General features: G+C 56.7%; 1 protein-coding gene across 1 annotated transcript; it reads right to left on the reverse strand.

The window, feature by feature from the left end:
- Window positions 1–7,485: 7,485 nt before the first annotated feature.
- Window positions 7,486–14,604, reverse strand: LOC135416929 (uncharacterized). Its single transcript, XM_064660275.1, has 15 exons — window positions 13,101–14,604; window positions 12,796–12,860; window positions 11,995–12,681; window positions 11,679–11,827; window positions 11,298–11,448; window positions 10,871–11,058; window positions 10,646–10,783; window positions 10,252–10,366; window positions 9,944–10,081; window positions 9,441–9,617; window positions 9,154–9,309; window positions 8,894–8,995; window positions 8,401–8,503; window positions 8,078–8,134; window positions 7,486–7,779 (listed from the first exon to the last, which is right to left on the reverse strand). The coding sequence occupies exons 1-15, from the start codon at window positions 13,213–13,215 to the stop codon at window positions 7,574–7,576; spliced, it is 2,547 nt and encodes an 848-aa protein (XP_064516345.1). The 5' UTR covers window positions 13,216–14,604; the 3' UTR covers window positions 7,486–7,573.
- Window positions 14,605–15,568: the final 964 nt, after the last annotated feature.

Here is a 15,568-nt window from a genome sequence, read left to right on the forward strand (position 1 = left end):
GGTCTTGGTCTTGTTTTGTTTTGTTTTGTTTTTTTTGTCTCCATGATACACAGATTTAAAGACAAAACTGGAGCAGTTTGATCTGTGCCTCCCGATGCTGAGGAGTTCCTTGCTCCCTAAAGCTATCCTGTACAAATATGGGAGCTCTGTTGGGTGGGAGATGCTTGGTTTTGTGTCCTGGAAATACATGAGAAGGCTGTGAAGAAGCTCAGATCTGAGCTCCTCCCTGTTATCAGCACAGATGGCTTTCTCCTTCGGCAGGATTTCTGTACCAGCCTTGGGTTTGGAGTAAGTTACAAGCTTGTGGTGGGATTTCACAGTTGTGAATCACATCTCCTGGGCACACTGGCTGCTTGCTCGAAGTGTGCTTTGAAGGGCTTCAGCCTCAGTGATGCTCCTCAGGCAGCAAGGCTGGGTTGAATCAACTGTGACTGCTGCTGGTCCTCAGATCCCACAGTGATTTGAGTCCTTGCCCAGTTTCAACTGTATGGTGCTTCGATTTCATGGGTTCTTGGAGATGGATCAGCAAACACTTTTTTGAAGTTTGGTTTGCTTCTTTGTTTTCAGGATAGAAAAGGAAAACCCAGCTGGACTGGGGGGAAAGGGAGGATGAAAAGGTTTAAAGCAAGCTTTGCTTTCCTAGCCAGGTTGTTTAAGCAAGAGAAGTCTCTACATCCCTTGAAATAGATTAAGTGTGGCTCCAGGGGCCATTGTGGGGAGCCAGCACTGTAAAAATGCAGATTTCAGGGAAAGCCTTATGCACTGTGACAATTTAAAGTACCCCTGGAGGGCGTTTGCTCAGGCAGAAACACACTTTATTTGGAGCATATTATGAATGAGACAGGAGAACAATTTGTTTGCTGGAGATGGGCAGAGGATCAATTAAGCAGAGCAGAGGGCACAGAGCAAGTCAATTTGCAAAAGGGCAAAACAGAGAGGTGGTGGCTACGTCCTGTCTGGCTTCCAGCATGTCCTCTTCACTGAGATGGAGTTGAGGAGCTGGGCTTCAGGGTCCCGAGTGCCTGTGGCATCCCTGGATGAGGAGACTTGCCTGCCCTGAGGAAGAGGCTCGCTGTTGGGCGTTGAGGCCACTGAGCTGCAGGCACCCTCCTATGGGCATGGGGGCATGCCCTTGGCTTGGCTCTTCCTCCTGCTTATTCCTGATCAGTGGGACTGGAGGCATTTCCCAGGGTGCTTGGACAGTTGCTGTGCTGCGAGCGGCTGTTCGACCCAGAACCTCTTCAGGTGGTAACAGCTCACTTAGCTGCATGGAAGTACTGGGAAACCAAAGCCTAAACATCTCTGGAGATGAAAAAATGAATGGTGAAAGTCCATCTGTGGGTTTTAGATTGAAGGAGAAGGGTGACTGCCTTGGAATTTAATTTATCTTCTTTTTGAGGGGAAGGGACTTTGCTTAAGGTAAAGTGCTCAGAACTACAAAATTTTCCTAGATACCAAAATTGAATTTTTTAAGTAGGAGAAGGAAATATATCAAAAAATGAATGATTTTTCTCTTCCCAGAGCCTATCTGAAAGTGGCTGGGAAAAAAAAGCAGGATAGTGGACTTAAAACTTAGTGAGTGTGCATGGTTTTGTGCTGACTCTGTGTGGAAGACATGGGGTCTGCACAAGTTAATGCCATGACCTCAAGGACCAAATCCATCCTTCTGAACTTCGAAGTTCATGACCTCAAAGTATGTCCTCAACGACCAAAAACATCCTTCTGAATTTTGAGAAGCCATGAATCCAGTGGAGTGCTCCTAAGTAATGGCAATGTGAGAAGAGCTGGAAAATCATTTCACTGTCCAGTGGGTGAGGTGCAATTTAGAGTGGCCATGGGGCTCTTTGTGTATGGGCAACACGGCCACCACTGCTCAGTCAGGGACAGCTGAAAATCCACCTGGAGGAACCAGCCCACAATGGATCTGCCTGGGCAACACAGGGTTGCTCTTCATTTCATCCAGATATTAAATTGCCCCTCTCCTTAAGGGCAGGATTTTCTTTGGTGCTGATGTTTCTTGTAGGACAGACCCAGAGCAAGAACTTATTGCTCTCTACAATTCCCTGACAGGAGGGTGGACCCAAATGGGGGTCTGGCACTGCTGCCAGGTAACAAGGGATAGGATGAAAGAAAACAGCCTCAAGTTATGGCAGGGGAGATTTAGATTGGATGTTAGGGAAGATTTCTTTATTGAAAGTGTGGTCAGGCATCAAAACTGTCTGCCTAGGCCAGTGGTGAAGTCACCATCCCTGGAAGTGTTCAAAAAAATGTGTGGATGTGGCACTTGGGGACATGGTTTAGTGGTGGGCTTGGCAGTGCTGGGTTAATGTTGAACTCTGTGATCTTAGAGGGCTTTTTCAATTGTAATGATTCCATGATCCTGTAATTCTACTGCCATCCTGTGTCACTTGGTGCAGTCCCTGTAATAAGCACAGCCATTCTGCTGCTCCTTATCTTTAAGGACCCATTCAGGGGAAACTGGGGGTTTCGTTCAACACAAAGGGCCCTCAGTTCCCAATGTGGCACCAACCTCTAGCAAGAAACTCCTGATAGTTTTGGGCAAGACAGTGGGACTCTCTTAAAAGGACAGCAGTTCCCACTCCATGGGAGGGCAGGTCCCTTGTAGATCCTTCCATGGATGATAACATAACCATTATGTTATGCTTTGTTCTACACCTGCTTTGGCTGTGCTGAGATTTCAGTCCCTAAAACTCCTGCTGTCACCCCCAGTGGCTGAGCCAGCCCAGCCCCAGTAACTGTCCCACAAGCTTCCCCTCTATACTGGTCCCTGTGCTGTTGGAAGCAGCGACCTACAGGCTTCATCTGGAAAGCCTTCCCTCTGGGACTCCACTGGCTGTCACTTCCCACCTAAGCAACTGTGACATGGGCAAGTCTCCCTCCTCTGGACTAAACCCTGGGAAAGCTGCTGCCAGAGGCAATTCCAGACTCTGGGTTTTGTGAACAACCTTGTCAGCAGGCTGGTTGTTCTGCTTGTTTGGGTTTGGTGCAGTCTGTCCTGACACGCAGTGACGTTGACGGCACCAGCACCAGACATTGCCCTTCAGGGGCGGACACGGGGGATGTGGATTTACCTCACCACCCTCACAGCAAAGAGTCTCCTCCTAATATCTCATCTAAGCCTGCCCTCTGTCAGTTTGGAGATCTGCTTGGATTTCACGGGAATTAAGAATTTTGGTGCTTTTAAACCATAGTCCAGGGGAAAGCTTGTTCTGGGAGTGGCAGAGATATTCTTTCTCGCCCTTCGCCTTATCTCAGATCTCTAAGGTCTATTCCTAACCATTCCATGATTCTGAGGTCTGTTTAGCAGGGAAAATTCTGATTTGCAGCCAACACTTTGCTCTCTGTGTTTGGAAGATGTGTATATTATACACAGGACTGGCAGGAGCAGCCAACATTGTCCTTTAAAAAAAAAAATCAGAGAGGAAACTGGGTTTCAAATGCAATAAATGTTCATTTGAGTGTTTCTTCTTTCCAGGAAAAAATCTGGAATTTTTGTTAAAATAGCCATTTAAAACATGCTTTGTATGTCAAAGGAAGCTGTTTTGGCTTTCTATCATGGATTAGATATTTATTTATGATGTCTCTTAGATCCAATGTTCTAAACATGGTATTTTCACAAGCTGCAGTTGAAGCCCTCCATGGGTTTTAATCCTTTGTTTCTGGCAGAAGTGTTTTTTTCTCCCACCTCACACAGGATCCCAGAGCTCTTTCCGTGATTCCCTTGTATTGTTTCCCAGAGTTCTTTTTTAATAGAGGTGTTTGAAATCCCCAGTAATGTATCATTCCATCTTAGCAATTAGACCTGAGCCCAAGGGATTTATAGCAAACACTGGCAGAGCTCTCTGCCTTTCTGGAGCTGGGATGTCGGTGGGTTGGTCCCTGCAGGAAGGTCCCTTCCCCGTTTTGCAGTGGAGGCAGGAGGCATGGGGTGCCCACGCTGTACCCACGTAACCTCTGGTGGTCTATGGGATTTGTGCAAGGCTCTAAGAGAGTGGCATGAGCGGTGGGTTGCTTTTGCCCTGAGGCAAAGTTCTCTCAGTCCAGAGACCAGCCATTTCCCCGGGAATGTAGTCAAATCTCCAGGGTTAGATGCCAGACATATGGCTTTGCCTGAAAATCTCACCAAAGGCATCACCTTTGCTGTGTGGGGTTGTTAACTGATTCGGTAGCACCTACCCCTCTGGGGCCTTCTGTTTGGAAATAGCCAAATTCTCCCTAACGCTGCTCTGGAAGAGCCTTGCATCCTTTGTGGCAGACTCATGGATAAAACGTGGTGCTCTGTGAAGCACAGGAGCTATTCTTCCAGGGGCTTGTATGGGGAAATCGGGTGCAAATGGCCTTGCTGGATCTTTAAGATCACACTCTAAGAATTGCCAGCATGAACACTTGGGCTCGTTTCAGCTTGGAGTAGAGTTAATTGTCTTTTCAGTGGCTGGTACAGGGCTATGTTTTGGATTTGTGCTGAACACAGGGTTGATAATATAGAGATTTTTTTGTTATTGCTGAGCAAAGCTTCACACAGAGCCAAGGCATCTTCTGCTTTCCCTACTGCCACACTGGCAAGGGAGTTGGGAGTGCATGGGAGGTTGGGAGGAGACACAGCTGGGACAGGTGATCCAGACTGACCCAAGGGATAGTCCAGACCATATGACATCATGCTCAGTATATCAAGCTGGGGGAAAGAAGGAAGGGAAGGTTTGGAGTGATGGTGTTTGTCTTCCCATTCCATGGGATGGGGCCCTGCTCTCCTGGAGATGGCTGAACACCTGCTGCCCGTGGGAAGCAGTGAATGAATTCCTTGTTTTGCTTTGCTTGGTTTCTTTTGCTTTCCCTGTTGAACTGTCTTTATCCCAACCCACAGGTTTTCTGGCTTGTGCCCTTCCCATCCTGTCCCTGGTCCTGATGGTGGGGGAGTGAGCAAGTAGCTGTGAGGGGCTTGGGGGCTGGATGGGGTTAAACCACAACAACCCTGGAGCCAGTGCTGGTTCTGGATATGGGACTTGGGAGAAATAAAACTAGATGGATTGATGTGGCATTGCAGGTCGGACATAGCAACTGCTCCAGAACACTCCAGTGTAATGAGGGCCCCCCATGCAGGAGAGGCTGTAGCCAAAATACAGGCAGAGCTGAACTCCAGATCTAGCCGGGAGAGAGAGACAGGGATGAGGAGAGGACAAAGGCTCTTGTTGTGCTTCCCAGAGCAACATCAGAGGAGAAACAGGGAGGGTGAGGGAAGGCCTCAGTATTGAGATAACTCACCCCAGCCATGTTCCCTTGGCTGAGCTATAGGTCGGCACTCCCACCACATCACTCAGAGACTGGAGATCCGGGGCTTCCAGTGGGAGTGAGTGTGAGTGGAGTCCCAGCGGAGGGGCTGGTCAGGGCCATCAAGGTCTATTAGTGCCCTTAGGGTCCTGACAGGAGTGAGGAGAGGCTCCTCACCAGCAGTTTGGGGATTAGCTGCCCCCTGACTGGTAGCTTTAGGTGAGGAGGGAGGATGGCGAGGTATGAAATATGGACTGATCTTTTTCTCAGGGAACAAGGGGGAGCCTGCAAGTTTTAGGTGTTTGACCCAAGTTGCTTCACTGGAGAAGCTGCTTCTGCTTTTCCAAAACTGGGCCCTTTAAAAACTTTCCAAGTTGGGCAGCCAAGACCAAAGCCACCCAGAACCACCAGTTGGTTTGGAAGGTTGGCACCACAGTGGAAAACACTGCTCTTACCTGGCAAGAACAGCACCATGAGTCCCACAGGACAGTAAAAGCAGTAAAAGATGCTCCCTGGAGCTGCTGTTAATGCATGATCCTATGTGCTCAGGTGGGCTTCCTCAGTTATTCTTGCATTGCCCTTATGACTGTTGCTATTAATTACTGGAAAAAGGAAGGGCCTGATTACATCAGGGCAGAGAGGTGAAGGAGAGCTCCGAGATGCACACAGCCACTCTCCCCTCTGTTTAAGGCTGACTGTAAAGAGAAGGTGGCTTTTCTCCAACTCCAGTGTCCTCCTTACAGCCGTGACTGAGGAGAACCTCAAAAAGTGATCATAAGAGAAGACAGCATATTGTCCTCTTGGAAAGAGGGGAACTATGTGAGCAGTTCATGGCATCTTCCTCTGATTTGATGTGGCAGCAGAGCACCCTAAGCAGTGTCTCAGGAAGCCAAGTACAGGCAAAATGTCTGCTTCCATCTCCCCCTACCCGTCCCCTCCAGCTACATCTGAGATACGACTGCAATTCACCAACTGCATTATGTCTGGGAGAAGGGTCTGTTCTCAAAAGTGTCTAAGACAGCTGGAAATAAACTTTGGCGACAGCTCAAAAAATAAGTGAAAACTCAGCTCTTCTGCCTGATCGTTTCAGGCTGGGCAGTCAATAGAGGCCTTGTGGCCACTTTTCCTGAAGCCTTTGGCCAAAGCCGGTGCAATCGTGCCCACAGCATGCCTGCTTTTGGCATGCTGGCCGGTGTGGGTGCCTGGCTGAGGAGGCCCAGGCGTTGTGGCTGCTGCTGCTCCTGTGCACAGCCTGCTGCTCTTGTCTGTGGCTTGGGCAGCAGTGACTGCACGGCCCGCCCGAGGAGCCCCGCGCCCTCCCCGTGCTGGCAGCAGCTCTGCGGGCCGAGAGCTCCAGCTCAGCAGGCTCTGGGACACAGCCCTGTGGGCTGGGCAGCCGCAGGGGCCCGGGCTGGCCCACGGCCCTGCCTGTGCCCCTGCCCCTGGCCGGCAGCACCCAGGGGACGTGCCCCGGCAGGGCCCCCTTGCCCTCCTTGTCCCCAGCCAGGCCAGCCTGGCCCCCTTGGTTGTGTGCCCACCCTCCTGCCCAGGCCTCCAGGCCTTCTGCCACAGGCATGGGAGATGCCCCGGGCCAGAGCAGCCGGCTGGCAGGGAACCGGGAGGCTGCCTGGGGGCTGCTTATGGCCTCTGCCCCCCAGTTGCTCAGCCCTACCCACAGCCTGTCCCCTCAGGGCCTCCTCTGCCCAGCCTGTCCCCTCGCAGCCTCCTGCCACCCACCCCCTCACACATTCCCCTCGCTGCTTCCCACTCCCTTGTCCCGGCAGGGCCTCCGCAGCACCTCAACCCTTCGGGGCCTCCCAGCGCCCCGTCCCCTCAGGCTCTCCCCCAGCCCTGAAGGAGCTCCACGGGAGCTGGCTCAGGAGGCACCTGCCAGCCCTCAGCAAGCCAGACAGCAACACACGGGCAGGCCACAGATGCTGCTTCCTGGCTGGCACAGGGCTTGTGGCCACCTCCCAGGACCAGCTTCTCAGGGAGCCCCACAGCTCCAGGCTCTGCCCATCCGCTCTGCTGCAAGTGTTGAGGCTCCAGCAGAACCCCCCAAGGCCAAGGGCCTTTGGGGCACTTTCCCCTTCCCCACTGCACCTTTGGGCAAGTGTTGCTGAGCACAAGGGCCCTTTTTCCCCTCTTCCCAGATGGCCCGACGACACCGGGCACCAAAAAAACTCCTGAGCCTCTGTGTATGCTAAGAGGGATTTCATAGTCTCAAGGTGGAGGAACAGGAACTGGTTGCACAGAGGGGTCTGTCCCACAGGTTCAGGTGGTTCCATCAGACAGAGTTCCCAGGATCAGTTCTCCGCTGACCTCCAGCAGCTGCCCCACGGAGGAGACTCCCTATTCTGTGCATTCTGGAGCTGATCTTCAAACCGCTGAAACCTGGATAAGACTGAGGTCTCTGGACAGCTCTTAGGATTTCCTGGGTTTGAAGTGCCAGGCTTTTGACAGCAGTGCTGTCGGGAGTCATGCCTTCAATAACTGGAAGAGAAAAGAATGGAGCCAAGGTCAGAGAGCAGATCTCTGGTGAGCCAAGAAGCCCTTCCTGCCAGGACCATCCCACCCAGCTCTTGCCATGGCCAGGAGGGAGCAGGGCCCAAGGGGATCAGCCAGGAGGTGCTGGCCCCCAATACCCCCCGTGCCCCTGAAATCTCTCTCTGCTCTGCCCAAGCCGTCCCTCATCCGTGCAGGGAGCAGAGCCCTGCACAGCCAGGGCAGGATTGCAGCTCCCTGCCCCGGGCTCTGTGCTCCCCTCACCAGCCCCACTGCCCTCACTCACCATCGATGATGAGCTGCAGCTCTTGGTACTGTCCCTTCAGGTACCTGCCGGCGATCCCTGGGAACACAGATCCTGTCAGAGCCCCAGCGGCACAGCTCCCCCCCGGCGGCGCTGCCGGCCCGGCCACGCACCCTCCTGCCCTGGCAGGGCTGAGCCCGGGGCCTTCCCGCCTCGGGACTCCCCAGGGCTGGGCTGGCACAGGGCGGCAGCCACCAGGGCACTCGGGGCTCCCCAGCACATCCCTGGGCCGCATCCTGCTGCCGCTGCAGCAGCCGGGGCTGGGGCCGAGCTGCAGCGGGGCGGGGAGGGACCTTGTGGCTCACCAATGAACCTGAGGGCCGCCTCTCGCACGGACTCCTGTGGGCTCTCCAGGTACGGCAGGGCCTGGCCCACATAGTCGACCGCTCTTCTCTTGTCCTTTTCCAGCTGCAGAGAGCGGCAGGGCACAGAGGGAAGGGTTGGCTGGGGCTCTGCCCCTTGGCCGGGCGCTGCCTGCGCCCAGCACTGGCCTCCCCTGCCCGCACAGCCCTGAGGCGCGGGCAGCAGCCGCTGGGGCCGGCTTTGGAGGGAGCAGAGGGCTGGCTGCTCCCCGGCAGCCGCGGGGCCGCCCTGCCCCACAGCCCAGCTGGGCCGGGGCTCCAGCGGCACCCTGGCTCGGGGGCAGAGCAGCCTGCAGAGGAGCCCGCACGCCCCAGCAAGGCAGCAGCGGGTGGGGCGCAGGCTGCTGTCCCGCGGGCGGCTGCAGCAGTGGGCAGGGGCACAGTGCCGGCCCCGCACTCTGGGCATCGGGGACTGCGGCTTTGGGGTCGTCCTTACCAGGCACTCACTGAATCTCCAAGGCTGCTCTGCCTTCAGCAGCTTCACGAGATCCCTCCTCTTCAGCAACCACGCTGCACGAAGCAGCGCTTCCCGAGAGGCCTGCAGAGCAACAGAGACCAGGACATGGCACTGCAGCCCAGGGCACGGGACCCGTGTCCCTGGACCAAGGCCAGGAGGAGATTGGAGCCTTTGAGGTGCCAGGGCAGGAGACAGCCCAGCCCCCTGCCGCGGGGACACCAGACCCTGCAAGTTCTCACTTCTGCCACATCCTGGTTCTCATTATGCCAGTGGAAAAAAAGTGGGAGCAGGCTGAAGATGATGTGTGTCTTCAGGGGTTGTTTACTCTCCTCCACTCCCAACTCCATCACCTTTCGGAAGAGGTAAATGGAGAGCACCTGCACGTGGATGTTGTCCTGATGGAAAGGAAGAGGAAAAGACCTCAGCACCGGCTGCTCCAGGCCCACCGGGGTACAAGCCTGCAAATCCACAGGCCACAGTTTCCTGGCAGCACCCAGCGCCTGGGGTGGGGGGCACAGAGCCTTACATAGCCAAAGAGTGTCTGGAGCACCTCAGCCAGCCGCAGGGCAGTGGGGGTGGAGATTCGGATGTCTCTGTCCTGGACTTCATTGATGAATACAGAGAGGGCCATCCTGACCAGCTCTCTGTCTGTATCCCACAGTACTTCCACGAGGCTTCGTGTCAGGCTCCGCATGCCGTCAGCCTGTGTGGAACACAATGCTGTGGAATCCTAGAATATCCCGAGTTGGAAGTGACCCACAAGGATCACTGAGTCCAACTCCTGGCCTTGCACAGGACCATGCCCAACAATCCCATCGTGTCCCTGAGAGTGTTGTCCTTGAGCTCTGGCAGCCTTGGGGCTGTGACCTCTTCCCAGTGGGGCCTGTTCCAGTGCCAGACCACCCTCTGAGTGAAGAACCTTTCCCTACTCCCCAAGCTAAACCTCCCCTTGGCCCAGCCAAGCCCAAGCGATTGCGCTCCCCAGCCCCAGGCTGCCAGCACAGCTTCAGCCAATTGCCCCCTCCTCACCATCACAGGAGCCTTGCTCAACACCACAAGGCCTCTCAACACCAGGCGACGCATCTCTGTGCACTGGCTCCACAGGCGCCTGGAAAGGATCTCCAGGACGCTGTCACTCCATTCAGTCATGTTTGGGCAGTCCAGGACCTGAAAGGCACAGAGCAGTGACGGGATGCCCGGCCGGCAGGAGCCCAGACCCGCACCGGGCTGGGCCCAGGCAGCAGCACAGGGCGCGGCACCGTCCCGGGCAGCTGCGGCTGCGAGAGGGCAGAGAGGTGGAGGCAGGTCAGCAAGGCAGCGCTCGCCATCAGGCTCACCTCCACAAGGAACGCCATGGCAGGAAGCTCCCAGCAGGTCTTCTCCCTGCTGAGCAGCCTCAGCAGGCAGCGGGCAATCGGGTAATACAAGGGGCTCGAGGCACGGCGCATCTCCCTGCCCCGGGGGAAACAGGCACCATCAACCCTGAGCCAGGTGGGCCAACCTCTCCCGGGACTCACTGACAGAGTCCTGGTCTTTCCCCACCAGTCTGGGAGGGGACGAGGGCTCTCTGGGAGGCGGCTCCTCCTGTGCACCCGCCTCTCCCAGCCTTTGCCACTCTGCTCGGCCATCCCTGGGTGACAAGGCCCTCTGGCCCACGACCACGGGCACTGTGTGGGGTGCCCTGTGCAGAGGGCAGAAATGACAGGGGCAGTGGGGACAAGGGGGTCTCACCTGGCCAGCAGACCCACTGCATAGTGGTGGGTATCAGCACTGAGGAGCGTGTCCCAGCCACGCTTCCGTTCCACTGAAAGCACGACATCTTCACACTCAAGATGACAAAGCAGGGCCTTCATGGTCAGCACTGCAAACCTGGGTGCAGAGCAAAGCCCAGGTCACGCTGGGAGCCCTGAGCAGCCCCGAGGGCATGAGAGGGTCAGGAGGACTGGGACAGAGCACCTCTTGGAGTTTGTTGGAAGGTCGTATTGCTTCTGGCATTCCCTCCACAAGGTGTCAACTTCCTCTGGCGTCTGCTCTCTGGTGATGGAAATCTGGAAGAGCAGATCCACGAGGAGACGGGGGGAATACTTTTTCAATGGCTCTGGGCACTGGAGCACCTGGAGAATCTCCCAAATCACCCTGGTTGCCTGCAAAAGATAAACCACCCGGACACAGCTCTCAGTGCCCAATGTCCATGTGAAAGAGCCCAGGTGTGGGAGGGAGAGGCCAGGGAAGACGCAGGGGCAGCCCCCAGCCTGGTGCCCCTGAACCCGCCCCTAAGCCAGGTTTCCAGCCCAGCGCCTGAGGCAGGGAGATGCAGTGCTCGGGGAGGATGGAGAGCTGCTGGAGAAGCAACCTGTGGGCAAGTCCAGTTCCAGAAACTCACAGCCAGGGCAAAGACATGTGGTGTTTTGTCCCCGCCGGAGGTGGACATGCTGAGCCATGGCCAGTTCTGCATCACACGGAGCAGCGCTGACAGCACCTTCGCCACTGTCCTTCCCGATGAGGTGATGGTCTTCCACAGGGTTGCAGCAGCTCTGTGGGGCCAGAGTTCTGTGTCAGGGGGGTGCTGGCCAAAGTGCCTTGAGGAGCAGGGAGGGACCACGGCAGCAGGATGGAAGCTGACATGGCAGGGCTGGGAAACAGAGGCTCCAGATGGTCCTGGAACTCTCCATCCCTCTGGCACACCATGTGGGACAGGATGGACAGGGTGATGCGCTCTGAAGGCTAGTAAGCCCCCAGCCGTGAAGGCAGGGAGGCCCTGTACCTGTCAGACGATGGGGCACAGCGCAGGAGGGTGAACACAACATCAGCAGGGTGTTCATCAGTCACCCTCAGAAACTCCGCCAGCAGCTTCTCTTCTGGAGTGGCGCTGGCTGTCAGTCTCTGGTGCACGTTCCTGACGAAGGCTGGCACCTGGAGGAGGCGTGGGGGAAGAGCTGCCAGCTTGCCCAGCTTCCCTGACAAGTGCTTCCCTTCCCACCACACTGTGCTGGCCTCAAAGGCTGAGAGGGCCCAGGGGAGCTGGCTTGAGGGGCCACAAGCCCCTGGAGTGGCTTGAGCCTTGGGTGCAGGCTGCTTACTTGCTCTGGACTGGAGACACCATTCTCCTCAACAATATCTGGAGTGGGAACATAATTCACACTCTCCCTGGGCACGAGGTCAGTGTCTGCAGTGCCCTCGGTCATTGCAGTGTCGGCCTCCGCAGTGAGATCGGGCGGTGCAGCACCAGAGTTTGTGGGTTCATCACTCAACGGGATGTCAGAGATTGCAGTGCCATCGATTGATGGGCTGTCAGTGTCTGTTGTAGCATCAGTCATAGCAGGGTCAGACTTTGTTGTGTGAACAGTCGATGGGGTGTCAGTGTCTGTTGTAGCATCAGTCATAGCAGGGTCAGACTTTGTTGTGTGAACAGTCGATGGGGTGTCAGTGTCTGTTGTAGCATCAGTCATAGCAGGGTCAGACTTTGCTGTGTGAACAATCGATGGGGTGTCAGTGTCTGTTGTAGCATCAGTCATAGCAGGGTCAGACTTTGTTGTGTGAACAATTGATGGGGTGTCAGTGTCTGTTGTAGCATCAGTCATAGCAGGGTCAGACTTTGTTGTGTGAACAATCGTCGGGGTATCAGAGTTTCCTGTGCCATCAGTCAGTGTGGTGGTGACATCAGGGTCTTCCTCGAGCTCAGTTGGGCTGGGGTCAGGCTGTGCCATGACCTCGGTTGGTCTGGTTGTGGTCCTTTTACGCCGAATGCCCAAGAATTTCAGAAAGGCCTGCAGAAGAACGGAGAGCAGGGAAGAGAGGGATGTGCCCTGGTGAGATCCGACAGTGGTGCCGGACTGAGCAGGGACAGCAGGTCCAGCCCAGGAGGCCGTGGCTGCAGGTACCTGTGCTGCCCTGCGGAAGCATCCACGGGCGCGGTCCTGTTCCTGTGTCCGGTCCTGGCCTGGATCTGGCAAAGAGCGAGCGCGGTCAGAGCTGAGGGGCTGCGGGACAGGCCAGAGAACACGGCCCAGCCCTGCGCTCCACAGGCAGGGCCAGCCCCGGCATGCCCAGTGCATGGAACTGCTGGGGGAGCAGTCCCGGGCCCTCTTCCCCCCTCCCTTTCCCTGGGCATGTCCACAGGGGACGGGGTGGGATGAGGCAGAGCCGGCTGCAACCACCAGCCCTGTGGCCCAGCTGTGCCACTCACCTTCCTGCAGGGGATGCAACTGCTCCATCTTCTCCGGGTGCTGGGTTGGGGCAGCTCCAGGGCCTTCCTTCTTCTTCCGAAAGGGCTTGAGCAGGCTCAGGCGTCTTCCCGCCATCCCACAGTCTGGCCTTGAAGGCACCTGCAAGAGAGAGACACCTCGGAAGATCTCCGGGTCACCAAGTCCGGCAGGCTGCCCTCGAGGCCACCTACCGCAGGGATTGGAGACTCCGGAAAATTTCCGGGTCCCCAATCCTGCGGTCTGGCCTCGAGGGCACCTGAAAGAGAGAAAAGCCTAACAAACGGTATGGGTCAGCAAGTCCTGCAGTCTGGGCTCAGGGGCACCTGAAAGACAGAAAAGCCTAGCAAACACTAGGGGTTATCAAGTCCTGCAGTGCGGCCTCAAGGGCAGCTGCCACAGGGATTGGGGACACCTCGCAAAAGCTCCGTGTCGCCAAGTCCCGCGGTCTGGCCTTGAGGACGCTCACACCACAGAAAATCCACCAAAATGCTCCGGTTCAGAAAGGAAGGAGTTGGCTGCACGGGGGCTCCGCACAGCACCACTCTGTTCCGTCTGTCCCGTTGCATGCTCCGAGGAGCACTGAGGCGTTGCCACCTCACCACCAGTGCTATGTCCTCACGTGTCACAAAGGGCCCTGTGACACCCTGCCCCGTGCCATCCCACCGTGTCACAAAGGGCCCTGTGACACCCTGCCACGTGCCCTGGGGACTCCCCCAGCCCGGCCAACCTGCCCCAAGCGGGAAGGAGTCCGTTCTCCAAAGCATCCAAGACAGCTGGACACAAACTTTAGGCACAGCTGAAAAACTAAGCAAACCCTCCCCTGCTGTGCCTGCCCACGGCAGCAGAAGGAGCCCCCTCGGCTGCCGAGGCAGCCACAGCGGGAAGGCCACGGGGCCTCCACACGAGCTGGCACGGGCTCCTTGGGAGAAGTGCCAGCTGGTGGCCCTCCCGAACACGGGGCTGTGACACACAGAAGGAACGTGGGGGCGAGGGCACCAGTGCTGCTCCCACCCCATTGCCCGGGGCTGCACCAAAATCAGCAGCTCTGGCAAGTCCTCGCCCAAGGAGACCTGCCACCGCCCCCAGTCCTGGCAGGGCTGGTGCCCGTCTCCTGCCCCACACAGCTGTGTCCCCGGGGCACTTCTCTGCCCCAGGGCAGCCAAAGCCAACGGGCACTGATGTCTGTGCTCTTGCAGGGGGCTGTTGGGAGCGGCAGCTGGAGCAATTGGTGGCCCTGCTCGGCAGCTGTCAGAAGGCAGAAACACTTTCTCCTTGTGGGAATGATTTTTTTCGGGCAAGTGATGAGCTGCAGCACAAAACTCCCCTCAGTTGCTGAGTTTTGCAGGAAGATTAGATTGGTTAGACATCCTGTCAAGTTTCCTCGTGTTATTTGGACTTTTTTTCTTGCATTCTGCAAAATAAAAGCTGCCCAGTCTGATGTTCAAAGCTCCAGGTTCTGCATGTCCAGCTGCGACTCCCAGCTGATAGCCAGGGCATTGGGGAAAGTGGAGGGGGCAGGGAGAACTCAGGGATGCAAACCTGTTCCCTGTCTCTGATTAAGGTGCCGGCCTCCTGAAGGAGCAGCCAAGACAAGTGCTGGCAGCAGACGTCTTTTGCCGGTTGCTGCTCCCACATGGACACAGGGCACACGTGTTGCCACGGGTCCAGAACACTTGATGCAAGAGCAATGGGGGGCCATGCATTGGCAGGGAATGGGCTCCAGCAAGCCCAAGGTAGGATCCTCTAGCAGCAAAACCTGAGCTTGTGAACTGGGCCGTCTTTGCAGCAGACAGCACAATGCTGACTTCCCTCCATCCTGCAACCTGAGCCAGAGGATGCCTTGGTTCAGCTTCTGCTGCTTCTTCCTTCTACTACAGAAAGGCCTGCGTTTTGAGTTCAGAATCCCTGGCCCCCTTGGTTGTGTGCCCACCCTCCTGCCCAGGCCTCCAGGCCTTCTGCCACAGGCATGGGAGATGCCCCCGGCCAGAGCAGCCGGCTGGCAGGGAACCGGGAGGCTGCCTGGGGGCTGCTTATGGCCTCTGCCCCCAGTTGCTCAGCCCTACCCACAGCCTGTCCCCTCAGGGCCTCCTCTGCCCAGCCTGTCCCCTCGCAGCCTCCTGCCACCCACCCCCTCACACATTCCCCTCGCTGCTTCCCACTCCCTTGTCCCGGCAGGGCCTCCGCAGCACCTCAGCCCTTCGGGGCCTCCCAGCGCCCCGTCCCCTCAGGCTCTCCCCCAGCCCTGAAGGAGCTCCACGGGAGCTGGCTCAGGAGGCACCTGCCAGCCCTCAGCAAGCCAGACAGCAACACACGGGCAGGCCACAGATGCTGCTTCCTGGCTGGCACAGGGCTTGTGGCCACCTCCCAGGACCAGCTTCTCAGGGAGCCCCACAGCTCCAGGCTCTGCCCATCCGCTCTGCTGCAAGTGTTGAGGCTCCAGCAGAACCCC

This window comes from Pseudopipra pipra, chromosome 7 (assembly GCF_036250125.1).
Source record: "Pseudopipra pipra isolate bDixPip1 chromosome 7, bDixPip1.hap1, whole genome shotgun sequence".
Classification (NCBI taxonomy): Eukaryota; Metazoa; Chordata; class Aves; order Passeriformes; family Pipridae; genus Pseudopipra; species Pseudopipra pipra.

Excerpts from the sequence above, each read along its gene's own strand:
- LOC135416929 (XM_064660275.1), bottom strand. The coding sequence starts at position 13,215 with ATGGCGGGAAGACGCCTGAGCCTGCTCAAGCCCTTTCGGAAGAAGAAG. Across the intron at positions 10,082-10,251 it reads CCATGGCGTTCCTTGTGGAG|GTCCTGGACTGCCCAAACAT; the intron begins GTGAGCCTGATG and ends TGTGCCTTTCAG. Across the intron at positions 9,618-9,943 it reads TGAGCAAGGCTCCTGTGATG|GCTGACGGCATGCGGAGCCT; the intron begins GTGAGGAGGGGG and ends TGTTCCACACAG.